The sequence below is a fragment of the Tyto alba genome, unplaced genomic scaffold (genome assembly GCF_018691265.1).
Source record: "Tyto alba isolate M040663 unplaced genomic scaffold, T.alba_DEE_v4.0 Super-Scaffold_18, whole genome shotgun sequence".
Classification (NCBI taxonomy): domain Eukaryota; kingdom Metazoa; phylum Chordata; class Aves; order Strigiformes; family Tytonidae; genus Tyto; species Tyto alba.
In genome coordinates this window covers 26,656,323-26,671,178 of record NW_024881280.1, presented here as the reverse complement: position 1 = coordinate 26,671,178, position 14,856 = coordinate 26,656,323, and the positions used below count along the sequence as shown (strand labels likewise).

Genomic DNA, 14,856 nt, shown 5'->3' with positions numbered 1-14,856 from the left:
CCGGGTGACGTAGTCCGGGTGACGTAGACCGGGTGACGTAGACCGGGCCCCGCCCCAGCGGCGCTTGCGTCACGGGCTGCGTCATCAGGCTGCGCCCCCGGCCCTCGCGGGGCTCTACGGGCACTGTAGGAGCGGGGGCGAGAGCCAATGGGAGCCGCCCTGTCGGGAGGGCGCGCTGACGCGGCCGGCGTCCGCTGGGGCGCGTGCTTACCCTTGTTGCGATGCCGTTGGCCGGCGGGAGGGCGTGGCCGGCGATCCGCCCCGCCCCCCGAACCAATCGGAGGGGGCCATGTAGAGCAAGCTGGTCTCCGCGGCTGCGCGCGTTCGGCCGCCAGCCGGCGGCAGCGGGTCGACAGCGCGGCCCGGCGGATTGGCCAGCGGCGGGGCGGTGGGCGGGGCCAGGGCGGGGAGGGGCCGGTCTCGGGGCTCCTCTCCGGCGGCGGCGGCGGCGGCGGCGGAGCCCGGCGGGATGGGGCGGCGGGCGCGCCTCGCGCTGCTGCTGTGCCTCGCGGCGCTCTGGGCTGGCGGGATGGCCGCGGCCGGTTAGTACCGGGGCTCCGCTCCTCCGCCCCCGTTCACCCCCCCTGGGCCTCAGCGCTGCGGCGGCCTCTCCCCCCCCCCCCCCCCCCCCCGGCCTGCTGCGGGGGAGGGGGGCGCGGGCCGCCGCCGCCGCCCGGGGTGGGTCCCGGCGCCCGCACCGCTGCGCGGGAGGCGGCGGCGGCGGCAACGGGGGAAGAGACCCGCGGTCCTCGCTGGGGAGTTGGGGCGGCTCCGTGTTCGCCGGAGCTCCGGGGCGGCGGCGGGGAGGGGAGCCGGGCTCCTGTCAGCTGCGTGGCCGCGAGTAGCGAGGGCGGCGGGGCCGGGCCCACCGCTCAGCCTGCGCCTGCCGGCCCGGCCCCGCCGCGCCGCGGCTCTCCGGGAGGCCTGCCGGGGCTGAGCGCCGTGCTTGCTCTGCCTCCTGCCGCTGAACGGCTCGGTGGGAGCCCGCCTTGTAATGCTGGCTCCGCTCAAAACTGAAGCGAGGCATTCGGTTTTCCTCCCTAGTACGCCTTTTCTTGCCAAGGAGCTGATAGGGGTGATGGTAGCATTACCAGGACAGGTTTCTCACAAGTGTATGGAGAGCATTTCTGGGGCTTGTATTTATTATGTTGCTATATTTTTTTTTTTTTTCCTGCTTCTTTTGTTGTTCTGCAGTTCGGGTTTTGTCTGCTTGTAGTTGTCATCTACTTCCTTTCCTGGGGTTTCTACCTCCCACACCCGTCTTTCCACCATGGGCAGGCGGGGGGAATGCACAACGCATTTATGTATGTAGTGTTTCTAAAGCCAGAGAGCACTCCTTTAACAGACAGCCTTATCTAGTCCTGCTGGGGATGTGCTTTTAGGCTGTCAACAATGTTTCAGGAAAGTAACTTGACGTTTTCTCTAGAGGCAAGTTCTGTGGTTTGGGGTTTGTTTTCATGTATGCAGTAGGAAGTTGAAATTTACAGTTATGTTACTGGAGTTCAGACCATATGCCAAATGCAGTGATATGGCCTTTGTAGGTAATGTTATAAGCCAGCAGGGCACTTGCCAAGGTGTAGAAAAGGTATGCACAAGTTCTGTGAAGCCAGGGAGATGTACCTTGACTTTGAGTGGTGTGTTCTCACTCACGGTGTATGTAAAGAAAAAAGCTAAGGTGAGCTGAGGCTGTTCATGTCAGATGAACTACCTGGTATGTACATGGAAGTTAGGTGACAAAGTAAGGGTCTGTTCAAGTGTTCACCTATGGCTGTGCTAGCATGCAGCTATTCTGTCTTGACTGCTTTTCCACTATCACAAAGTTGTGTTTCTGAATATGAAGTTCTGATAGCTTAATTCAACCTTTTAAAAAAATGTATGCTTAGTGTCAGTTGAACTAATACAATTAGCAGGCCCAAGAAGGCGCCTGATACAGTACATGAAAAATGAGGAGGTGTTGCCAGACTTAAACTGCTACTGTGAAGTGAAACTCTTCGTTAATATCTGGCATGAATTAGGAGAGGGTGTTTGGAGTCCAGCTTTTGACAGAAGATTGCACCAGGAAGAGCTTGCTTTCTTCAGTTTTTGTTAACAATCGTTCTGAAACAAAATAACTCATCATGACTTCATCAGTGTTTTGATTTCCTACAGCAACAGTACTACTTTCTCTAGTAGAATCTGGTACAAGCATAGAGACTGTGTGTTAAATTCTTCCTTGAATACTTGTTCATTCTTAATGTCTGGTCTGGAAACAGTCATCTGGAATGTGAGTACATTGAAGGGAGGGGTTTTAAGAAGGATGAATAAAAATGGTTCAAGTATTACATTTTCTGACTTCAGAAGATGTTTTTAACGAGGATTTTTTTTTTTAGTAGTGAGTCTTTTAACTACAGCTTTAAACCCTAACTCTGTAGTTATAAACTCTGCTTAAATCAATTTATTGAACACTTGAGGTGAGTGTAAGAAAACTCAGGCCTAAGGAAATGGGCACTATTTTTTTAAAGATATAATATTAATATAGATTATGAAGAAGCTGAAGGCTGGGGGCTGGGGACAAAGTATTAAGGAATACATGGGGAATTGGCAAAAGTAGCTGAAATAAATGGTTACTGTGTGTGTTCCACCTGAAGCTGGTTATCTTCTGCTTATCACAGCAGTAATGGCCTCCTCCTGTTGAAAAAAAAATCTTCTCTTAGTTTTTTTTTTATTGCCAATGTTATTTGATTCTTAGTGTTTTTTTCCCATTGTTCACAAAGAGGTAGAAATCCTCTCATTCTCCCTGAAGAGAGGCCATGATTCTTCCTCTGATTATCCTGCACCTTCCGTGGCTAACTTCAGTGATAGGCAGAAGTTTTCATACTGTCTCATTAACTGGTAGGACAAATGAGAAGAGTCGTATGCTTGTAGGAAACTTCTGTACCTATTATCTCAGATGACAGAGCTCTGTGGCTTTCCCTGACCCTTCCGATTTTGCTTACTTAACTGAAAAAGATTCCCTAAACCCGTTGGCTGATCAAGCATCTGAGTTCCTACAGAGGAACTGCTGGAGAGTAAATTTTGTAAATAGCCAGGAATTGCAAGAAGACTGGAAAAAAGATCTATATTCAGGGTGAGGGTTGACCTATATCTTAATCTTTTAGTTATGCTAAAATGAATATGCTGCACAGATTGTAGCTGGGAACAATTTACTTGCTGCCAAGGATACTTTGAAACTAGTCTTGCTGAATAGATGCCACTTAAGGATTTTGCTTAGCTCACTGCATGTTTTAGAGGTTCATGTAATAGGAATAGTATCTATGCTATAGAGTCTCTGTGCTGAAGTTACAAGTTGAAAATTGATGAGAAGCAATCTGAAGTAATTTTTTTCTTAAGATTGCCCTTTTTTCTGCAAGATTTGCATTCTCTTTCAAAGTCTAACTAGTTCCTTGCACAAAAAGAAAATCTGATGGATGTTCTAAAGCAGTCATTGCCAAACCTTTTTGGTTCATACACCCTATTCAGAAAAAAATTTTTGAGCATGCATCTTAAGTGTTTAATTTCATAAAAAATACCTGTATGTACTACTGTACTAACATATTATGTACATCATAAAACACGCACAAAAGCGGAAGTGAAAAAAAAAAGATAAAAAGGTGCAATAAACACTGTATTAAGGAAAGTTTCATTTGTTAAAGGTATAAAAACATTTTCTTCCTGCACTCCCAGTGCGTTGGCTGGTGCAGCCCTGGGGTACACATACCCCGCTTTGGAGATCACTGCTCTAGAACATGAAAACTCTTACTAGTTGCTTTGTTGTGATAGTGTTTGAAGCTTGAAGAGCTTGGCAAAAACTGAAAGAAAACTGACTACAGTGATCAGTTAGGGCATTCATCAGAGCTTTGAGAGATTGCCAACTGCTTGCACTTACTGAATTTTTGGCTATTTCCCAAAGGTGAATGACTATTCTAACGTGGAAACTAATAGTATTTCTTGTCTGGTAGTAGCAGACTTAGTTTTATAGGCTGTCAGTTAATCTGTTCTTCTCATACAGGAAAACTTTGGTACTGATGCTTGCTCAAGCTAATGACAATCTTGCTGAATCACACTGCATAGCTATTCTTGTTTCTACCCCTCTCTCCATAGTGCTTTCTTAAAAATGGTAATTCTCACAAAATGGTAGGATCTTTATCCAGCGTATGGTATAGGATCTTTTTATCTAGCATAGGCTGCCAGAGTACTTTTGCTATATTTAAATAGACTGATTGAACACTGATCTTTCTAATTGAGGAAAAAATAATACATTTTAAAGCTGATTTTAATTATATATGAAGTGGTGGATGGTTGAAACGAGTATTTAACTCTATGAAGTGCTCTGGAGTCCTAGCTGGGGATGAGAGTACCCAGCAGTGTCTACCGCTCAGCACTGTTTGTAAGTGAAACATTCTGTACAACACTGTCAGCTGCCCGTTTCAACCACAAGTATTTTTTTGCCTACTTTTTCCATTTAATATATCATTGCACATCCACAATTTGTTTAACAAATGGTAGGATTAATTTCCAGTTGGCCTTTCAGAAGTTGTTTATAGAATTAGGCAGCCTTGGTAACAGGCTCAAATTTAAAAAATAAGTCAGTTACTTTTTTTAATTTAACTGTGGAAAAACAAACTAAACTATCAGCTTTAATCTCCAAAGCAGGTGCACAAGCATAACATCTGTGACTTTAGTAGTTGAGCCTTGACTAATAAGCTGTTCTTAGGTCAAACTGTGACCTTTCATAGATCTTCCGTTGATACTTTCAGGATAGTTTTCTTAACTGTTTCTTAGAAGTAGACATACTACTTTGAGTAGAGAGCACACATTAGTCAGCCGTTTTGTGAAAAAACAAAGCTGCAATGATCCTTCCTCTAGTCGCACTATCGGTCATCACTGCAACCTCATCTGCCTAACCAAGAACGAAGTCCCAGAGCTAAGAACAGTTAAACTAATATTTTGTTGTTGCTTTAATGATGTTTTGGAACCACTGTTTTGAAAACAGTTATTCAAGTACAACTTCTTAATAACAAAGCTGGTTCCTTCAGAGAGAATTTAAATGATGCAATAGAAATGAAATTGGTTTATTTACTTTCAGTGAAGAAGAGCAAACATTTAATGAGCTCTACCTTACCTTGCTCAGAAGTCTCTTGCCTTTCAGTTTAGTAAACCTTTTGCTTTGCATATGAAGTTACAATAAAATTGTTCTTTGATATGTGTGCATAGATAGTGTACCCTATTTATATTTGACCTTGTGTGGGCTGTTGTTGTAAAGTCAACCTTCCACAAATTGAAGTCAGGTTAGTAAAGCCTTTACCAAAAAGCTAGAATGGTCTAGTGCTGTCAGGCATATAGGCTGATTTTGAGCAAACAAAAACAAACACTCCAGCTGGTATAGCTGTTAAAAATAACATGATGTTTGTTACTGCAGTAACAGGTACTGTATAAGTGCTTCATATGTATTAATAGCAGCATACAAGCTACTGAGTAGGTTAACTCTGTCTTAGTTTTCCCCTGTCCAGAAGCATGTCTGAAGCCCTTGACAGGCTCTGGAGTTTGGCACAGTAGGGGTAGCATTTGATTTTAGAACAAAATTAGTTAGGATAGTAGATTGTAATCTGTGGGAAACATGGTAACTTCAAATCTATCTCATAGTTTCAAAATAGCAAGGACCAGCAAGTATCCTAAATGCATACGTACTTTATTATATTTAAAACCCAACTGTTACACGGTGATCTGAAGTGTTGAAGTTCAGTGGTAGAACTTTTTATGACTGCTGACAATTGGCCTTATCTGTGAGATTCTTCAAGCTGATAAGCACTGTGGTCTCTGCCAAAAATGCAGCTAGCCTTGTTTTTTCTTAAGCCTCTTTTGGTGTTTTTTCCAAATTGGTGTTTGTTCTTACGCTGTCTTGGTTGCTACTTGCAGGGTTTGTTTCATCTGGAGTGCGCTTTGCAGTCTCCACTAGTTTTTCTGAAGAACTCTACTTGCTTTCGGTTTTGGACCTGTAGGGTACAGCTGCTTACCCACACTGACTGTTCTAGATTCTTTTTAATCCCGTGTCTGCTGGCAATCAGACTTTTTGAGCAATCGGACTATTATCTATCTGTCTGTTGCAGTGTCAAACTTCTTGTCACCTTAGTTTTGCAGCTTCACTTAGTCTTAGCATTTTTTCTTGATTTTTATTATCCTGTTACAGCTTCAAAGTTGATCCTCATCTTTCTACTTATTCTAATCAGAGGTTTTATTTCAAATAACAATGTGGAAATTGCTTTCTGGAATATGGCTTCCAAGATTAGCCCTTCCGTTGTAAATACGCACAGTTGCTCTGTTATAGTCTTCAAAACATGAACTGATAAAGTGTCATGTTTGTAGTTTGTCATTTCAGAGATGATTTCTCTGGTATGACACTTTACTTGCATGAGAATGAAAAGTATTCAAGTTTTGCTTGCTGCCAAATGCTTACAGAAGTTCAGCAGAGTTCTGTAAACTTTTGGAGAGTTTTGTTGGCATTCAGTATTTGTACAAGTAGTCTTTAATAGCTAATTTACTAAATGATATATCTCACATGCAGGGCACTAAATTCTATCGGGTTAGGTACCTTTTCTAGTCATAGCAGAGGTCTCTAGCCACCAGTGCCTTACCACTGCTGTAGGGCATTACACACCCCAGAGTCTCAGGAGGGGGGATTTCTGAATGTAGTAGGAGTTAGTGGCAGCTTTGCTTAGTCACCTGTTTATATTTTGGGCTTTTATTTCTGTATAAGCTAGCTGTGTGCCGGAGAGGGGGAGGCCTGTAGCATCTTCTTTCGAATATGCGTGTGTGGCAGGGGGTTGTTGACCTAAATGAAATGGTATCAGATACTGATGACTGGGAGCAGTCACATCCTGGCTGCGATAATCCTATGAGGCTTTCAGTCAAGATGAAAGTGCAAACCTTGATAGTGCAAGTTGTTCAAAGCACAGTGAAGAGCCCATTTAAGTTACAGGAACAGTGAAAATACGAGACACAATTCTACAAAACAATGGTAAAACTGTCATAAACTTTTCTAATGATCTCCCTCCTTTTCACCTCTATTCCTTTAGATCTCTGCCTAATAGCCTTTCTTCTTTGCCATTTCTTCTCCTTCCAATACTTCTAACCAAATACCATATCATAGACCATTCAGATAAGAAAGATGACAGTTAAACAAGGCTTGCAGCTCTTGAACAGTGTCTTGAAAACAAATTAAATTTCTCAGAGTTCTAAAGAAAGACCTTTATATAAAGGTTTGAATATGCTGATCTGGCTAAATGAATTGGCATTCTATAAAGAACAGTGTTTAATTATAAGTGAGGTGGTATTAATGTAAATGTAACTTTCTGGTTGCTACAGAAGCTGTTTATATGAACGTTGATTCAGTGACTAAAAACCTTAGGTTCCATAAGCCCTTTTCACTTGATACACACCTTTTTAAGTAGTTTAGTTGGACTGGAACAATTCAGACTGTGTATTAATCTAGAGGATTAATTTGGGTTTTTAAAAAAAAATTCCCCACTTTTTTCGAGTGTTGGACACACAATTGTGTTGGCATAATTTAAGGAAAAAGAGGGTTGTCTGTGTAACATTTAGTTCTTCCTGAAAACACTAACAAGGTTTTTCTGAAGTGTATTAGTCAACTTAGTACATGGGAATATTTCAGAACCATGGTACAATATTATAGCAAAACTTACCTTTGAGAAAATTGCTCGTGGAAATTATTTTTACTGACTTACAACATCTCTTCTAGATGAAGAGGGGAATCAAGATGAATCACTGGAGTCAAAGGTGAGGAAATAAGTTTTTAGTCATTCTGGTTTTCTTGTGGAGTGAGAGCAAAGCTCTGAAATTCAGAACTATGATTCCTGTTTTAAACTGTTCTGTAGCTCTTGCTGTCTCATTAATTTCTTCTGTGCATCAGAGAAATTAATGTTGTGTTATCTTTGAAAAAAAACTTTTTTCAAAGAACTGAAAGGGATAGAGTCAATGAGAGCAGGCAGAGGTAGCTCAACTTACTTTTTACTTTACCATTTAAACTTAGTATGCTAATTAAATCTTTAAAAAGTAATGGTTGTTTTGCCAGCTGCTGCTGTTCAGTTTCTAATCTTCTAAATTATATGGCCTCTTTCCTTCAGACTTTATCTGCAGAAGACCAGGTAAAGGACCATTCCACAGGAACTCGAGTGGTGGCCGGTCAGATCTTCCTTGAATCAGGGAAATCTGACTCTCAGTCAGAGGATGAAGAGAACTTTCACAGTCAAGAGGAGGAAAAAGAGAGTTCGCTGGAAGAGTTGAAATCTCTAGAAATGTCAAATCTATTAAATAAGGACTTACAAGAAGCAGAAATACAGAGTCCAGGTAACTGCTCACAGACTTGCGAACAAGTGGCAAGAAAGATGCAGCTGAGTAACTTTGGCATGTGGATGAACAAAAACAGTAATTTTGAACATATGAAATAACTAATGCCTTAACCTTTCTGGAATGGGATGGCAATTGCTGCCTTCAGCTTTAGAAAGTAACATCAAAAAGTTTTCAAATATATTGAAATCTGAGTAGTTATTTTTAGATGCATTTGGATTTTAGATGCATTTGCATTTGAAAGGATTTTCCATAATTCCATAGTTATTCTTGTTTCCATCTTGCTGGAAAGCTTTAACTATCAAACGTAGGAAGCCCTGATTTCTTCAAATAGGACTCAAGTACACATACTGTGCTGTGTGTATGTATACCAACCATAGAAGGAGAAATTGCATCAGTGTTTCAGCCTGCTGGATGTTTGCCTGGAGAGTCAGTTGACTGGGAAGGAACAAACTGTGATGCAAAGACAAGCTTCCTAGGATGGCATTGGGAGCCTTAGGGCATCACCTAAATTGCATGCAAACTTCAATAAATATTTAATTATAGGTAAAACCTTATGTCCTTGTGCCTAAATTCCCAGGAAATTCTAGTACTAATAAAAATATAAATTTAATGTGATTTTTTTTTTTTTGACTTGCCGTTAGTAGTGGATGATAACTAGATAGCACAGTTGAGTACCCTAGCCTGTGCAGCAGAGACTTTTCCTTTTTACTTGTCCATAAAAAGTAAATCTTCACCGTTACTGAAAAAAAATAGTTACATGGTAATATTAGTATTCATCTATCTTCTCAACTCAGATTCGAATGTCAAAAGAAACAAGAGTTATGAAATGAACTCTTATATTCATTTTTTTAATAAGCCTTCCTTATTAATGCAGAACTAATATAAATTTTGTAAAAACTCACTAATAGAATTAAGTATTGCTATCGATAGTTGTGGTGGTGTACAGGAAAAAGGTATTTAAAATCCACTATATAGCTTGCTGCCACAAAACATTGAGCTAAGCACCATATTTAGTCAGTGCGGTCTCCTTCAAAAGTAAACTCGAAGATACTTTTAATCTTGCATCAGAAAGGTGTAACCAGGTGGCTTGCTCCTTGGCAACTAAGGCTTTTAACTGAAAAAACTGACAGTACTGCAAATGACTTTCAAAACCCATAAATGTAAAGTCTTGTGCGGTTTTTGGAACCTCTTATGAAGTAAATAAGCGATGTGGGTGGAAGCATTGCTGGTTTTATCTAAAAAGCAATTCTGAAAGAAGAGTACTTATATTCTGGCAGGTAAAAAACTGCTAAAGGACAGCTTTACTAACAAACTTTTTAACTGAGCAGGAGAGCAATCTACTTCAGATACAGGTGTTACATCTCTCAAATGAGCTACTGGTGACTTGACCACATTAAGGGAGATTAAAGCTCTTCTAAATACAGTTTGGCTCCTGTGTATGGTCATGAGAATGCATGCAAAAAAATAATATTCATCAAGTTTCCACCTGTATTTTGCAGGATATTGAGCAGAAAAAGATTTAATCTTCAGTAATTTAGAATTAGTACTAGTAAAGCTTTTAACCTTCTAAGAAAGAAGTTGTCCTGCTCTTCTGATTAATGAGGAGGTCTTATGTGTAAAGAAAATGAGTTTGTGCATTACTCTGTGGTTAACAGATGTCTAAAATGATTGCAGAGTAATTACATCTGGACACATTATTTTTGAATGCAATTTCTGAAAAGTAACATTTTTCCTTGTGGGATTATCCTGTGGGAAAATTAACTTGGAGTGGTGTGGTGGAACATCTGCCAAGGAATCAGATTATGAAAAGTAATTTGAACAGGCTAACTAATCCTGGAAACTTCCTTATGCTTCAAAAAATTCAAATTAAATGTTTAAATTAGTGTGATCTCTAGGCCTTACAATTATAGATCCTATAAAAAAGAGCTAGCTTTCTCGACAAGAATTACAACCTTAGCTTGAAAAAACTCCATATAATTGACATTCTCAATTGCATAACTTTGCAAAGGTCTTCAAATGAAGCTGAACCCAACTGATGGATTTAGCTTACTGGAAGAGAAAAACCTTTCTAAAAGACTAATTGAAATAATTTCATTTTCAAAAACCAAAGATAATTTCTAGTCTTCATAGAAGACTGATTTTATTTAAAAATATTGCAATATTGGAATCAGTGACCTTTGAAGTTCTGGTGCATGAGAAATGATAAATCATGCTGTTCAAAGTAACTTTGAATGCAACTTAAATATATTGGCAAAGTGAAATAAAGTTTTGAAAGTAAGTGTATGCAACAATAGAAAATTACTGGACTCATAACCTCATTTAAGTCTTTTCTTACAGTTATATGTTCTAAGCATGCTCCCTGATGATATTTAAGTATTTTCAGTGTCACGTTGGTCATGTGAGTGGTTCTGTCATGATTACATCTAACTCTGGGGCATATGAATATATGCACTGGAATGCTCTTTGGTGGTAGTCTTTTGCATGAGGAAAGGAGTGCAGAGAAGTGAAAGGAAGGCCTATATATTTTGGTAGGCTATTAAAATATAACTGAGATTTGCTTTCTCTAAACAAAGAACATGTTCTTTGCTTAGAACTAAGGAATATAAGAAACCACATAGCTTTTGTTTTATAACCTAATTAAAAGTAAGAATAATATTTTTTCAAGGCTAATAAGAAAAATAATTTTCAGGCTTTTGTAAATTAGAAATTTTGCTGAAAACTTAATTAAATGCAGTTCATAGAAACTAAAGCAAACATTGGAGTGCTTTCCTATATATAGTAGATGACTTTAATTTGTGGAATAAGGGAAAACAGGCTAATTCCTGGCTATGTATTTTCAGTTTTGACAGCTATTGGAGGCACAGCAGATGGTGAACCTTGCCACTTCCCCTTTCTGTTTATGGAGAAGGAGTATGCAGAGTGCACTGCAGATGGGAGGGAAGATGGCAGGCTTTGGTGTGCAACAACCTATGATTATAAGAAAGATCAGAAGTGGGGCTTCTGTGAAAGTAAGTAACCTGATGTCTTCTTGTCCAAAGAATGCTTTCTCAAGCTAGTGTTTTCCATCCTCTTAATGCCCTTTATTTCAAGGTCTGGAAGTCGTATATTAATGGACACTTTATACTTTGATATACACATAATTATAAAAGCAAAGTTCTCATGATGGAAAAGATTATCATGCAAATGCCAATTCCCAAAACTATTTGGGAAATCTTGAAGTGGAAGCATCTATAAAACTCTTAGCTTCTGAGGCTGTAGGTGTATAGGGCTTTGACAGTGTTTCCCATTATACTAACTGATTGGTTGCACAAAGGCAGCCCTTCTCTAGGAAACATCTTCCTGAATTAAGAACCTTTTTTCCTTGAACAGCTTGCTTTGTAGCAATTAAAATAATATTTTAACAGCAAACTTATATGTGAGACATCACATAAGAAACTGTCTATCAGGATAACCAACACCTCCTTTAGACAGCTTTTTATAATCACTTGTGTTGTTTATTGGTCATCAGAAACATGTTTCTGGTTGTATTTTCCCTTTAGAACCAATAGGAATTTTGAGAGAATAGTCTTGAGCTGTGTAATTGGAGCTCCTCGTGTAGCCTTTTTTTTTTTTTTTTTTTTTTTTAGCTGAAGAGCAGTCTAATAAGAGAAGGCAGATGCAAGAAGCTGAGGATGTTTATCAGACTGGAATGAAAATCCTTAATGAAAGCAGTAAAAAAGCTCAGAAGAAAGAGTAAGTATGTCTCCTCCACCCCCACAAGAGAAGGATGACATGGCTGGTCACTGGCTTAACTGAAAAATAAATGAGTTGCTCTGGGACTTTGCTCTTTATTGGACTTAGCATCAAACTATGCAGTGATAGTACCGAAAATCAATAGTAATTTCAGGGTATTTAGAAAAACAAATTTATGCCTGTTTTCCTCTGAATCCACTAAAATTGTATAAGATTAATTTCTAAAGGGAGGATGTCATCAAAACATTGACTTAATGCAAGATGGTGCTGCGGTTCTCTAGCTATAATTTACATGTGGCAATTGCACAGGAAAAAAAACTGAGAACGTGATACAAGATAATTGTCTTTTATCAAATGTTTCTTACAGTCTGGTTCTCACTCTGCTTCAAAGATTAAGTGGGAAAAATCAGCGTTTCATGTCCTGCTTTTTGTTCCTGCTTTCTGATACTTTCAGTCACCATAAAAATATTATTAAACTTAATCTCAACAAATTGTTAAAACTATTAACGTTGTACGAGAGAAAAGGGTAACACTTGTAGATGAAACAAAAAGAATGAAACGAGTGTTCTGTTTTTTCTGTATGCTTACTTTCTACTCTGAATATCTCACATTACTGATGAAATAGTTGTCAGCTTACCACTATAATTAAGAATAGCTATGTTAATTTAGAACTCCCTGTTACTTGTGTTGACAACTTCATCAGTAAGTGGTGACTTCACACTGCTGATTAGTGAGCACTATTACTATGTTAAATTTGTTTGTGGAGATAAGGGAGCATATTTCTACTTTATGTATCAGGGAAGCTGAAGCAGAGCTAGAGGTTGTCCATCACACCTTGTCAAAGAGAAAGGGGGATAGTATCTAAAGAAATAAAACAAGTCTGAGAATAGAAAGGAGTAGAGGTAAAGAAAAATCTTGGACTGCTATCAAAGGTCCATGAGAAATCAAGGTGAAGCATGTTTGACAGTACTGTGTTATGATGTTTAAGGTTACAGTTTTTTAAATTGCTGTGAAACCAGCTGCTGTGAAATTTCTCCGGAGGACTACTGTAAGTTCTGAGGCTGAATAGAAAGGGGAGTTTTCAGAGAACTTTCTCATTGTTAGCATAACTGTTTCATCACAAAATTGATCATGTATGCAGTTGTCTTGGACCCAACACAGTGTTTTCATTGGAATGGTTTTGTACTCAACAAATCAAAGAGACTGTGTATAATCTTTTTCAGGCTTCTTTTTTCTATCGTGATCTATGAAGCTGTCAGAGTACTGGTCCTACTAGATACCTAGTACAGAACTTAAAATTGTTGCTACAAAAATGTGATCATTTGACCTTAAACTTTTTGTGTGTCTTACCAGGGAGGAAATGCATACTACTTTGCATATGGAGTAGAGTGAACATTAAAATCCAGTTTGTCTGTTTGCAACAACTCACATGATTTAGCTTAGATTGACAATTAGGAGCTGGAACAAATGACTGTAGGTAGATGCATTTGTAGAAAATAGGCTAAAACAGGAACAAAACACCTCCCTAGAAGCTTCAGGTTTATGAATGGAATCTGCTTCTTTGCCTCAAGGTGACTAAGAAATTGTTTTCTTTTAAGAGCGTATCAATATCTTCTGAAAGCAGCTGACATGAATCATACCAAGGCAATGGAGAAAGTGTCTTATGCTTTGTTGTTTGGGGACTACCTGAAGCAGAATATCCAGTCATCAAAAGAACTATTTGAAAAACTAACAGAGGAAGGTTCTCCTAAAGGACAAATGGTATGTGTGTCCTTAGATTCTACAGAAGTTTTTATGAGTTTATACATTGTTTTATAGATTGCACTTACTATAAGGTGGTTTTATAGATTGTTCTTGCATCCAGAATAGAATGAGAACAGTAAGTGGTATCTATTGCCTGGTTAAAAAAGACAGCAAATTGCTGCTTCTATGAATTGTTTGGAAGCTTGATGTAAAATATTTGGTTCAGCCTCTGATTCAGGAAATGTATTTAATTAATGCTTGCCTAGGCATGTCCTAATATCCTGGATGCTCATTGCTTTTACCTTTTTAAATTTCACTAGAGCCTTACCTTGGTTCAAAGATTGTCCCTCAAATGCTTCTGCTTTACCTGGCTTCTGCATGCTGCTAGCATTACTGAGGGTGCAGGAGCAAATGGCACCTGCACCCTCAAAATAAACACATGGAAACAGGTGGTCTCTTTGAGTTTAAAAAAACAGCATTAAACTACCAGTAATATAGTATGGTGGTGATCTTTTAATTTAATTTCTTATCCGTTGTATGACTGACTAGATTGGATGTAGAAGTCAAACAGGTAGCTACAGATGATTCCAGCCAACAAATCTTCTCTGAAAATCTGTTAGTTTTTTCTTGTGGTTTGTGTGGGATGTTGTGGTTTTTCATTTGCAGTTTATCTTTGAGGTAGGTAGTTACACACACACACACACACACACACACACACACACACACAAGTTAATAATCTAGCAAGTTATAAACTCCTAGGGATCTTGAAAGCTGTTTAGTGGAATGGGACTCACTTTGTCCATGTGCCTCTGATCATTATAGAGCTGTTCATATGTAATTGTTCACATATAATGTCATAAAATGTGGGTGTTACCGATTCTGATATCTCAATATCTGCATGTACTTGCTTAGTTCTCTTTTGTTTTGGAAGTGTCAGCTTCTTCAGGAATTATCCAGTTCCTTTTAGCTCATTGGCTACCAAGTCTCCTGCTGTTT

The 14,856-nt window shown here is 39.5% G+C and overlaps 1 protein-coding gene across 2 annotated transcripts in view; it reads left to right on the top strand.

Moving 5' to 3' along the window:
• The first annotated feature begins 414 nt into the window (after nt 1-414).
• The window catches only part of SEL1L (SEL1L adaptor subunit of ERAD E3 ubiquitin ligase), a 36,140-nt gene continuing 21,698 nt past the window's right edge, over nt 415-14,856 (top strand). For both annotated transcript variants that reach the window (XM_042790981.1, XM_042790980.1), the window contains exons 1-6: nt 415-542; nt 7,775-7,812; nt 8,160-8,382; nt 11,226-11,393; nt 12,012-12,117; nt 13,716-13,878. In XM_042790981.1, the coding sequence (XP_042646915.1) occupies nt 470-542; nt 7,775-7,812; nt 8,160-8,382; nt 11,226-11,393; nt 12,012-12,117; nt 13,716-13,878 (771 nt within the window). In that variant the 5' untranslated portion in view covers nt 415-469. The remainder of the gene's footprint in view (nt 543-7,774; nt 7,813-8,159; nt 8,383-11,225; nt 11,394-12,011; nt 12,118-13,715; nt 13,879-14,856) is intronic.